This window comes from Ananas comosus, linkage group 16 (assembly GCF_001540865.1).
Source record: "Ananas comosus cultivar F153 linkage group 16, ASM154086v1, whole genome shotgun sequence".
NCBI lineage: Eukaryota > Viridiplantae > Streptophyta > Magnoliopsida > Poales > Bromeliaceae > Ananas > Ananas comosus.
Window position 1 is genome coordinate 10,600,498 of NC_033636.1, and position 13,034 is coordinate 10,613,531.

At 34.4% G+C, this 13,034-nt stretch overlaps 1 protein-coding gene across 1 annotated transcript; it reads right to left on the reverse strand.

Moving 5' to 3' along the window:
• LOC109722204 (lycopene epsilon cyclase, chloroplastic) lies at positions 1,345-7,375 on the reverse strand. The gene is made up of 11 exons (XM_020250148.1): positions 6,777-7,375; positions 5,950-6,121; positions 5,569-5,704; positions 5,368-5,478; positions 5,205-5,304; positions 4,807-4,950; positions 4,619-4,726; positions 4,319-4,415; positions 4,114-4,242; positions 3,098-3,230; positions 1,345-1,795 (listed from the first exon to the last, which is right to left on the reverse strand). The coding sequence occupies exons 1-11, from the start codon at positions 7,167-7,169 to the stop codon at positions 1,630-1,632; spliced, it is 1,689 nt and encodes a 562-aa protein (XP_020105737.1). The 5' UTR covers positions 7,170-7,375; the 3' UTR covers positions 1,345-1,629.

Consider the following 13,034-nt stretch of genomic DNA (forward strand, 5'->3'; position numbering starts at 1 on the left):
ATGTTTGTGGATTTAATATTAGGCTGGCCCATTAGTGCCACATGCATTAATACTTGTTTATCTAGGGGCTCAAAATCAACTTGATGTTATCTGCTGGCTATGGAATTCAGGAGATAGGTTCACGGTCAAATCCATGTATTCGTTAATGAGGAGTGAGGGTGTCAGTGATGCTGTGACGCCCGTCATTTGGAGACTCAAAATTCCGGCTAAACTTAAATTTTTTCTCTGGTTAGCCCTAAAAGAGAGACTACTATTGTGGACAATCTTTTTAAAAAGGGATGGTCAGAGAACTCCTGGTGTATATCGTGCGGCACCACTCCGGAGAATGTAGATCACCTGTTGGTCGGATGTGTTGTTAATAAATTCTATTTATCTCCAACCTCGAAGAGCTCCTTCCTTTTTCTCTGATTGAGGACGTCATTACAGTTTGGGAGAGATTACGAAGAGGGGGTGACGCCCTGAAGACATAAACATTGGCGGCAACATGATGGACGATCTGACGCGAAAGAAATAATGTTATTTTTAAAACTCTATCAACTAACGCTACTTTTATTGCCCAACATGTTAGGAAACTGGCAACAGGATGAACTGAGTTCTATCGAGCTAGGTGATATCCCCATTCTTTTGAGTTTTTGATTTGACGCTTTAAGCGTTTTAACCTTTTTATTACTCTTCTTTTATCTTTTTTTTAGATTTTTTTTTAAGAAAAAATTTTCTTCTCGTGAGGCCTTTTATGTAGCTAAATTCATCGGGTGAATGAAACTAGTGCTGAAATTTTTCACTTGGAAGGTTTTACTGTGTCACTATCCTCGCTCCAGCCTCATGAAGTCACATGTTAAATGGCGTGTTTTCTTACCAGGTGATTCTGAGGGAAACATTTAATGTGGAGCAATACTGTTTCATTGTTTGGAGCTCTTGTGGGAAACCTTGGATTGGGAAGAACAATGACAAAGTGCCTCCGGATAGAGAGAAAAGGGAAAATAAAAATGACCTGTCAGTGGATCTTAATTTTTTTTTTTTCCATTGATGCACGTAATTCTCTGTATCGGATTCCAACTGTAAAATGACACCCACAGCCATTTGGGAACCCTTTTTTTTTCCCTTTTTTTGCATGTATCATGTTATGCGAAAGGGACAGGGGCTATCGTTTTACAAGAGAAGTTGAAGATGGTCATCTAACATTACTTGAGAATCGCTCGTACATGACCTTCTACAAATATGTCTGGTATAATATTAAGGATTCACGAATTTTGGAAAAACAAAAGAATACTGTTTCCCCATTTGTCCAACTCAAGCCAATCATTATGTTCGTGCACCGATTCCAACCAAACAGGAGGATCAATGTTTTGCAGATAAGAGCGATTGTTCAGGAAAAAGAATAATTACATTCACAAAACATACATTTCAAGGAAAAACTATATCGAATGAAGCAAAGGGATTCATCTCCATGCTTGGATAAGCTTCTCTAGCCAGAAGCCATTATTATCGCGAAAGATGATGTTTGATTATAAAGCTTACCAGAATGAAGTTCCTCTAAAATATATACAATTATACAGGGGAAAAAAAAACTTGAACAAATTGGTGAGAAACCTTCTTTCTAAAAGAGAACTGAAGAAGTGAAAGTAGATTTTACAGGGCAAGGTATGTCTTCATCATAAGGGCGCCAGTTGGATCAGAAAGGAGATGTCTGATGAGGCACATTCTCATGCTATTCGGTGCGAGAGCAAACATGTAGAAAGCAAACCATATGAGATCTACCGACGAGAGTGTGGAGCCGAGGAAACCCTGCCACATCCTGCAAGAATGTCAAATAAATAATGTCAATAAATGTGAACCAATAGATTGCAACAAAAACGATGCAAAGATATATATATACATATATATAGAGTTGAGCTGGAATGCTATCGGTAGCAAACGGGCTCCATTGCCACCCATTTGTTTTCGATGATGGAGCCTTCAAATCGACAATCGGCACCGTTGAACATGATCTATACCATTTGAAGTATTTAGAAATCAAATTTCATACATTTTCAATATTGTTCTCTTATCCATCGAGTTGACACAAAAATGAACGGCTGAAAATGAATATTCTCAAAATAATGATGATAGGAGTCTTGTAATGAAGATCAAAAGTATAGATCTTGTTTTAAATAGTTTAAAGAATTTTCTAACAAAAATTCAATTGATTTGGATATCTTTCACCGTTAAACGAGAAAATGCCTCATATCGACCATTAAAATTATAAATTTTGAAACTCTTTGATCATTAAGCAAATGATGTCGAAAAGATTTGAAATTTGATTCTAAACACTTCAAGTGATATAGATCATGTTCAACGTGCCGATCGTCGATTTGGAGGCTCCATCATCGAAAAAAATGGATGGTAAAGGAGCCCGTTTGCTATCGATAGTATTCTAGCTCAACTCTATATATATATATATATATATATATATATATATATACACAAATTCATCCAAGTGCTTAGTACTATCGATAACATTGTAGCCGGACTCTCTCTCTCTCTCTATATATATATAATTGGATAGCAACAAATTTAATCCGTAAAGTTTGATCACAATTTCAACGTTCTCTGGTATTTCAATTTTGAAATCTAGCCCCTGAAATTTCTCCTGTATCACAATAAAAGCCTTCAGTTAGCTATCGCTTCAGAAAGAAAAAGAAATTACGCCAGCATAACCTCAAAAAACCGCTCTCACCAGCAGACTCTTAACAGTCATGCATTTAGTGCCTTTTCAGATTAGTTGAGGACTTCACTTTTATGAAAGACAAACTTCAAAGACTAAATTGTCAGAATTAGAACTTTGATTATTTAAATGAAACTGAGGTCAAATGTCATGGACCAAATTTCTAACTAGGATTTGAGGAATTATATAAACAGTGAATTTGCATACAAAAATTTTTTTGCTAGTCATACATGATTGCGACCTGGAAGAGTATATTCAAGAGATGGATTCTAGAAGTAAAATGTCAAGATGACAAATGAATATCATTTTTGCGCACTCTGAATTTTAGTTTCTACCTTTACATAGACCATACTATATTGCATTGAAAAGCTCTGAGCAGTATTAGCAAATTACCAGTTAGGTAAGCGGAAAAAGGTTTGGAAGAAAGTTCTTATGCCTTCAATATCCAACTGCAGTATCAACGCCAACCCAAAGAGAAAGAATGACCTTTGGCGCTTCCTTTCTTGAGGCCACAGTGTCCTCCATGCTGAAAACCAGAATGATAGCAAAACTAAGATAGCAACATCAACTAGACTATCAAAGTGGTATAGTTACTTTGAGAATGTACATAAGTTGTATATTAACTACAATAGAAAACTACCAGGGTTACTTTGACAATGTACATAAGTTGTATATTAACTACAATAGAAAACTACCAGGGTTCTACCCATGGTTACCCTATTCGTAAAACACCCTACAAATTTTGAACTGGAACATGCAATCCAATTCATGGATCACTAATGAATTGGAACGACCAAATAAGCAGTCCCATGCTAACCTGTTTACTCTACACCAGAATCATATCGAGAGCAATATCTACACATATTTATGTATATTAGTATAGTATGTATGTGTATGTACATATGTGGGTCTGTATCAATTATTTTCATTAATTCATGTTGTGTTTCAAGTAAATGTTTTCCATTCCTATAGAAGCATGTCAATGAAGACTACCCCCATCGTACCATGTTTTAGAGTTAGTCGCATTCTGCAATCCTGTTTTCATTCTGAGAACCATATCGATCTGCGTTTTAGGTAACCTAGGTTCTACCACAATTTCATGTTCAAAATCTCTAAGAGGGTTTCTCTGACATGGTATGGATCATTTGCATAGTTTTTCGGTTCACTCCGGTCACTAGTAACTATACTAAGTCTTTGCAATGACATTATTTAATCTACACCTACTTGTTCATACGTATAGTTTTCTTACTTTCTTTTCTCCTTCTAATGAAAGGATATCATGTTTTTGCTTGAAAGTATCTTCTGTTCAAGTAGCGCTTCGATTGAGGAAAAATCATCATGGAAAAAGTTAAAAGTACATAACAATAAATAAATTGGGCATTTGCAAATAAATAGGAGCATTTTCATACCTAGAACTGAGGGATTATGAGTACTTCCACCTGGCAAACCTGATCTTGAGTAGGTACCTTTCTTCAAAATACTAGCTATCACTGATGCATACTTTGGAGCTTCAGACAACGACCGCACGACCGAATATCCTATTTAATATGAACGGTTTTTGTTAAGCAGTTTTAAGAAAATAAAGTTTGAAAATGATTAACGAATTCACCCTACCAGTAGCTGGATGCACAAAGCTGGCTGCAGCACCAAATGCAAGATTTTTCTGGTCTGTGTTTGGCAAGGATCCACCAACTGGAATATAGGACCATTCCTTTGAAACAAATCAAACAGTTCAAATCTTGCAGAATGTTTAAAGTACTAATACCAATCTAAGGAAAATATAACAAAAGAGAAAGATGAAACAAATTCAATATTCTCTTTTTTCATTCTCACATCTATTCTAATTGATAGCTAAATTACTCAGGTTGGAGAGGCTAGATATTGAAAAGAGAAATAAATATACTAATAGCATACCTCTTCATACACTTTTAATATTCGAACACCCATGGCTTCTAAACGAGACATTAGTTTCTTCTTGAGAAGCTCAAAGGGCATAGCATCTTTCGAAGCAAGGCATGTTTCCTATAACAGATAACAAGTCACTAAATGAATTATAAATAAAAAAGGTTTTAGAAAGAACATTAATTAAGTTGAATATGAACCTCAAAGAAAACTCTTGTAGGTGACATGGACATGGCATAAAGAAATGTAGGGTATTCAGCTTCAGGGCATGGCTTTTTGTCTTTCACAAAGTCTCTGTAGTCCATGAAAACCATTAAGCTGGGATCATATGGATTGTTTTCCACCTGAAAATTAAAAACCATTCTGAAAGAATATACAGCTAAAGCAAGCATAAAGTGCCCTTTACTTTCTCAATGAAAAACAGTATATGATGCTGTAATCTGTTATCACATTAAGAGATTATTTTAGATTTAGAATTAAGTAAAAATATTCCAACTAGGGATGGAAAATAAAAAAAAAAATCTTCAGGAACTATTCAAAATTTTGAGCCCAGAAGGCTATAGAAATCACTGAAATATTAAACAAAAATGTTTCCTACCTCAACTTCCACCCCATATGCTGTCTGTATAGAAACACGAGGCCCTAGCTCATACTGGAGAAGCTTCCCAGAGGCCGCTCCAGATGCAACAATGGCAAGCCTGTACAGGCAGCAGTTAGATAGTTATGATTACAATGCTATTATTCGTATAATTCTGCACTACCTGCAGAGAATCATACAGTCTGCTTCGCATAAAACTAGGCTGCACCCATCACTTGCTTCAATGATCTTTTCCACTTTTGAATTAAGGTATGTGACACCAGATTCATAGCACCTGAAATATTGAAAACATGACCGTATAAACTAAATTTTTTTAATACAAAAACAAGGTGCCACTTTGATGTCATTTCAAGATAATCCCTACCTTCTTAGCAATTCGTCGTGTAACAAATCGCGGTCAACTCTTCCATACGCACGACCAATTACTATTGGATCATCACTATCAAGGTATAGAATAGTATCCCGCCAGACATGCTCAATACAGCTCTCAAGTCCAAGATCTAAAAGAATACGGTTCGTTAACTCCAATAAAAATTGAAATAATGAATCAAACAAAGTCTGCCTCTCAATTAATGAGAAATTTACCGGCATTAGGGAAAACAAAAAAAATTGGTACAAGTTGTAGTGTAAACTTTCAAAATTCAGCCTAAGAAAAGCCTAGCTATTCTTGCAAGAAAAATGAAAACATAGGATAAATAAGCAAGATATATGATTATCTGGACACCAATGGTGCTTGTATTATTACCTTTGAATTCATCTTCCCATACACCATAATTATTCGTAAAAGGAAGATCTGGTCCAATAAGACCAACAGTTAGTCCCCTCCCAGCCGATTCTGCTGCCAGTGAAAGACCAGCAGGGCCACAACCTATTACAATCAGATCAAGCACTGAATCCCCGCCAGCTATAGGTCGCAACTGCACAATTTATCAGCAAAACATTAAGGCTCATAAATTTTTGAACACTTGAAATGCTCAAATAAATTGCAGAGCAGTTTTGAAGGTTAATTCTACTGCCTCACATATCCAATGTCCAGAAAGGAGGGAAATTTTTATGACACTTTGTGACCCATAAGGCTTTAAGGGACACAGGAATATTTGACAAAAAGAATAAAGAAAAAGGATACAAATGACTGTTCAACTTCTTCGAGTAGTAACATTTTTGAAGTAATGACTAATGAGAGTGGCAATTTGAACAACCACTCAGTAAAAGATATCATAAGTACAACTTTTTTGAAGTGTCTTTTCCACACAAAGAAGAAGAAGAAGAAGAAGAAGAAGAAGAAGAAGAAGAGAAACTTGTTTGAAGTAATGACCAATGAGACACAAATAATGAACGAAATCTAATATATACTGCACATTTCTATCTAATTAAGCTTCATACAGAGTTAGAAATTAGGGCATAATCTCCACATTTCACAATGAGAGCAGGAAAGAAGTACAAATAGAACACAAATTACCAATAAGGAACTCACTAAACAAGCAACAAGTGCACAAAATAAGCATAAAAAACAGTAAGAAACGGATTCCTCTACAATGCCTATTACATCAAAGAAGGGGAACGATACAGCACCTTGTTTCCGATCTTGCTCTGCTTCCCCATCGGCTTCCTCTCCTGCATTTTGACATAGAACATCTCACTCCCCCCCGCCTTGACATAATCCTCCTCGTCGGCGAACCCCTCCACCCCCACCGCCGCCTCCCTCGCCGCCGCCATCTCCGCCGCGACGCAGCTCTCTCTCCCTCCTCCCCCCGCCGCCGCGGCCCGGAGCGACCGGAGAAGCTCCAACGAGCGCCGCCTCTCGTAATAGAGCCGGAACCCTCCCACCGCCGCCTCCGCCACATCCGCCGCTCTCCTCCGCCTACACCTCCACCCTCCGAGCGACGGCGACATCGCAGCGGCTGCGGCGGCGGCGGCGGCGGCGACGGCGGCGGTGGCGGAGCTCCCCCCGGTGAGGCACTCCATCGTCCCTTATCTTCTTCTTCTCCTCCTTTTGATGCGGATTACGCGATTAGGGTTTAGGGTTTGGTAGAGAGGAGGAGGAGGAGGAGGAGGGGTTAGGGTTTTATATAGTTTGAGTCGATGGAGGAATGAGTCGTGAAGAGCGTGAGCGGAGGAGAGCGGTAGGAGGGAGTGGGGAGTAGGGAGTAGGGAGGAGGGAGGAGAGACACAGAGGCGAAGTGTCATCTACGCGAAGAAACGAGCGGTTGGCTGGTGCCACGGATAGTACACATGGCAGTAGCTGATTGGCTACAATTGCCTGAATGGGCCCGTTAGAGGATATGGTTCTCTTTTCCAGAGACCAACTTTGCTTGCGCCCGGTGTACAAGTATATCTTATACACGGCACTTTTTTAGAATAATACAGCAGATACCGACCGTTCCTAGAACAAATGGCAAAGAATTTGATGGTTGGTACCAGAGGTCTCAAGTTTGAATCCTAGTTGATTCACATTTTCAGCTAAGTTTATTTCTAAATGAAATAAACGAAGTAAGTAGTATGCTACCTATCTTCCAAAAAAAATACAGCAAATATTTTTAAATTAAAACTTAATTTATTTGTATGCGATATTTATGTGATATCGAAAAGGCGGATATTTATTCAGTTATTATAATTTTTTAAATTTAGTTCTTCTAAAAATAAAATAGTTTTATTTCTATATAATTGATGTTTGAGAGACTACTTGATGTTTTGATTATATATATTTTTTAAAATTTTATTTTAAAATATTAATAATAAAATAAAATTGGTAGTGTACGAGAAGTACGGATGTACACCATGTGCAAGCATAATTTCTGGGACGGCTTCGCTTTAGTTCGGACAAACGGTGGTCCGGAAAAAGTGTGGAAATATTTTTAATGAAAATTATTTTATTAATTTTTCGTCCATTTAATTAAAAAAATAAATTTTACAATTTTTTATATTTTATAAAAAAATTAGTATTTTTATTTTTCTTTAGAAAAGAGCAAAACGAGAATGCTAGATTATTAAATATGAAGAAAAAAATTAAAAATGTTTATTTTTCTTCGAATCAAATGGCGAAAATTTAGGAAAATAATTTCTCATAAAAAAAAATTTTCTTCAAAAGTTTTTTTCAGCATTTTTTTCGAGAAATCTAATAATCTATATTTTATTTTGAAATATTAGTAATGAAACATTATCTATGCTACATGAGGGTTACATAATTGCTCTTTTTTTTTGGTTAAAGTGAATATACTTCTCTTTTAGTTGGAGCAAATTATACGCTCAAAAATAGATGTTTATTAGCTAAATTATAGAAACCTCTTTGACACTCTAATTTTTTAATTAAAAATTATAAAAAAAATTATAAATAGTGTTTTAAAACATCATAGATTAAATCATTCTATTTTAAATATTAATAGTAAAATATTAATTATATACTGAGGATGAGAGCTGTGGATACATTGGGTGCATGCCAGTTACATCTTTTTCTTTTTCTTTTTCTTTTTTGAGAGAGATAGGTAGCATACTACGTGCTTCGTTTATTTCATTTAGAAATAAACTTAGCTAGAAATGTAAATCAACTAGGATTCGAACTTGGATCTCGGGTACCAATCACCAAGCCCTTTGCCACTTGCTCTAGGGACGGTCGATGTTACATCTCCTTTTTGAAACGGATTGTTCCTAACGCAGTTGATTAAAGGATTAATATTCAAGGTTCTAAATTAGAAGTTTAGTTATTTTATATTTCTCTCTGAATTTATCTTAGAAAAATAAATGAAATAAATAATGCACAAATCAATTACGAAACCCTAGCTTCTTGCAATAATCATTGTAAATAATTTTTTTAATATTATAAAATTATATTCTTTATAATTTCTTAATATATATTAAAAAATCATAATCTTTATAAATAATTTATTTAATGATAAATTGTATTTCTCAAATATTAATAATGAAATATAAAATGTGTTGCATGAGTGGTAAAGCAGCAGCACATGCATACATGCCATATATAATTTCTACTATTCTTTTTTTTTTGGTAGGATATACGTAAAGGTGTCCAAAATATCCGATATCCCATACCCGATCCGGACCCTATCCGGACCTGAACCGGACCCGAACCGGACCCAATAAAAAATGAATAGTATACGGATAAAAAAAATTACCCATTAAAATTTCGGGTATAGGTCCGGATATTTTATACTCATACCCGATTTGGACCCGACCCGAACCTAACTTTTAAATGGGTAGGGTCCGGAATAGTTTTCAAATCCGGACCCGGACCCGGATCCGATGAAATATCCGATAGTAAATAAAAAATAAATAAACTTTTGAAGTTGAAGGATCAATTTTAATATGACTTATAGATGATGAGTCACTATGTATTTTCATCCTAATGAAACCCTAGCCGTCTCTTTTATTCATTACTTTTTTCTAATTTTTTTACTCTTTGTTTTCTACTCTTTTTTTTCATTTTATTTCCGCCAACAATATTTCATTGTCAACAATATAGTTTGTTTATTGACTATTTAATAAAGTTTATAAAAAAATATATTTATACGGATATCCGTACCCGATTTAGACCCGATCCATATCTGATTTTGAACGGGTAGTATACGGATAGTCACTACCCAGACCCGCTCAAATAGACCCGATGGGTATATTAGAAACTTTAGTACCCAGACCCGGACCCGACCCGAAGTTAAATGGGTAGGGTATATATATTTTTTTGTAACCATTTCTTTTTAGGGTATGGGTACAGTATATTAATTACCCAAACCCGACCCGATCCACGGACATCTTTAGATATACGTCATAATATCTCCTTAATGTGTTTGTTTTACCACGGCTACATAGGGGTGTTTCGGCCATAAATATTTACTTTCGTTGTTTTGCTCATCATAAATTTACTTTTAGTTGAAACTTAGAATTTCTTAAAATACCATCAGTAACTTCGACCTTTCCGTCGTTGAAGTCAAATAGAAAAATAACAAAATAAACAAAATAAAATATCAATCTATCTTTTGTTTCTTTAATTTTTTATATTATTCATTTTCTATTAAACAAACAGCAAAACTAAGTAAACTTTAGTTCCACTGCTATACAAGCAAACAACGAAATAATTTTTACCTGAACTCTTGTTCGTTTGAAAGACTACTTCACTTTGAATTTCACCTTTGGTGAGAAAAATAGGCCCTTAGTTTCGATGTGTAGTGGCAAAGTGAGTTAGTTTTTTTTTCAGTGTATATAATAGTTTAAATTTTTATAAAAAGACCACTGCCTTCAGTTTTATTTTTGCACTTTATTTTTGTTTCAATTCATCGAAAAATATGTGACAATTCGTGCGTTCCATTGTAGAATTTATTAAAATAATTTGATATATCACGTTTGAACTAATACAGGTTAGAAATATGATCTGTACATAATGTAAGAAAATTTTCCACCTATCACCCCAAATTCTGATTCCGGGTGGAGTCTTTTGTTATGAGAAAAACGAAAAAAGACTAGTTCATCAGATACAAAAAAAATCAAAAAAAAGTATACAAATTAATATTTATATTGTTCATCCACTATTGGCTTATGTTTACAAACAAAGACAAAAAGAAAACTTCTATTATTACCAAAGACAAAGTAAAAAAATTACCATATCCTACAACTATGTCCATGCATAAACTCTCTCTCGATGATGCGCGACTTGACTCTTTTCACCAATGCATCAAGAATCTTGATTAGACTAGGATGCGGCAATTTAACAAGTGCAAATGAGACTCAAAACTAAAGTTATCACGAGCATTAATTAATAAGCTACCAACTAATCAATAATATACAACTTGTACGTACGATGATAGTTAACCCGATCTACGTACCAACACGTCAAAAAATATATACAATGGTTTTCTCAAGTATCTCAATTTCCTCTGGCTACAAGAGCCTTTAAGTTCAGGCTAGTCCTTACTCTTTTATAGATAAATTAAGGAGTAATTAATATCACACATAAATTGAAGAATATATGCAAGTAGAAGGTAATAAAAAAAAAAGATGATAATGTAAACGATGATCAATTAATTTTCTTTTCCTCCTACAACACTAATTGTTCTCTAACCAATAGGTTATCTAGTGGGAATTTTGTTTCTTCGCTTTCTTGTTGGTTTAATAAATTAATGCAAAGGAGAGATCACTTAATCCACTTTTTCACTGCAGTAATCTAATTAAGGATCGCCATTAGTTAATCAGAGAACCTTCCCTTCCTCCAAGTTCTCCACACCTATATATACTTTTACCCTTTTTTTCTCCTCCTTTACAAATACTTCATCATATGATACAGCGAATTAAGTTTTCATAAAAAATTTATATATATGTGTGTGCGTATACCCAAATCATCGTTCTAGACACACTTTAACTTTTCAATTTTTAAGACACGCATTTGATGCAGTGGAGGCCGTTATCAACCACATTCCTTGCATGAGAGAGAGAATGCAAAGGTGATGAGTTACTGGCGCAGAGAAGGCATTTAGCATTTAGCATTTAGCCTATTAAATTAGAATCATTTGCACGAGAAGCATTGTTAATTAAGCGATAGTATAAATATAGGATAGATAGGAATAAAAGGAGAATAGCTTTATGTTTATAATACTAATTAATTAAGAGAAAGGATTAATAGGAGCAGCTAGAGCCTCCTAATATTATATATTCCATTCAATATTATTATTCAGGAGTACTCCTATATAAACCCCATCCCATCAAACCTCTCCACAGCTTTACTCAAGCAATTGAGCACTTAATTCAAGCTTCTACCTCTCTATATATAATCAAAAGAGCTTCTTCCAATGGCTTTTCCATAAGGTTTGTGATAATCCTCAACAAGGCTATGCATGGTAAGTATATACATACAAATTAACTTAGTACGTGAGGAGCTAAGGGTGACAGAAGAGAGTGAGCACACATGGTGGTTTTCTTGCATGGTGCATATATAAAGCTAGGGAGAGTCCATGCTTGAGGCTATGCGTGCTCACTTCTCTCTCTGTCACCTATCACCTAATTCTCAATTCGCAGCCCATGTACACTTATCTAATTGCCTGTATATATATATATATATATATATATATATATATATATATATATATATATATATATATATATATATATATATATCACAAAAAGGATCTTTTGTATTAATTAATTTATCTAATTAGTGTGTCACTAGTACTGGTTTGGATTCATTGGAGAGATTTGGGGCATGTGGGCCATAGTTTGTCTCCTGATTAAGATATAATGTAGTGACTACTGAGTACTGAGAAGTATAGGGACAAAACATTATAATTTGTCTCTTTATATAGGGAAGGGATAAATGTAAATAAACCCCATGAATTTTTCCAATTTTACTAATAAGCATGCATCTGAATATTTAATGTTAATATTTAAGTTTGTTAAATTCAATTAAATAGCTATCTTCAGTTAAAGTTATTAATTACATAGCTGCTTTAATTATGTAAATTTGCTTAAAATCCTATAAAATTTTAAAATCCAAAAATATACTTTTTTCTATTCTAAAATATTTTAAAAAATAATTATTGAAATTTGCTCCATCTTGTTTTTCAATTCTCATTTCTACTTATAAAAAATAGAAGAGAAAAAATATATTTTTTTTATATTTTAATATCTAACAAAATTATTGTGTGCATGACATATATATCATCACAAGATTGTGTAATTAGCAATTTCTATTGAGGAGAGGAGCCTCTTAAACCAGGTAAATACGTATGATCCTTTTGTAAACTATGTAGACTATATATTTTGATTGGATTATTCAATCTTTTAAAATTTTGATTTTACTAACGAACCTTTCAATTTATTTAATATATGTCA

Coding starts and splice junctions, on each gene's coding strand:
- LOC109722204 (XM_020250148.1), bottom strand. CDS start 7,169: ATGGAGTGCCTCACCGGGGGGAGCTCCGCCACCGCCGCCGTCGCCGCC. Junction 5,705..5,949: donor ATGGGAAGATGAATTCAAAG/GTAATAATACAA, acceptor GTATTCTTTTAG/ATCTTGGACTTGAGAGCTGT. Junction 4,727..4,806: donor CTACAAGAGTTTTCTTTGAG/GTTCATATTCAA, acceptor TATCTGTTATAG/GAAACATGCCTTGCTTCGAA.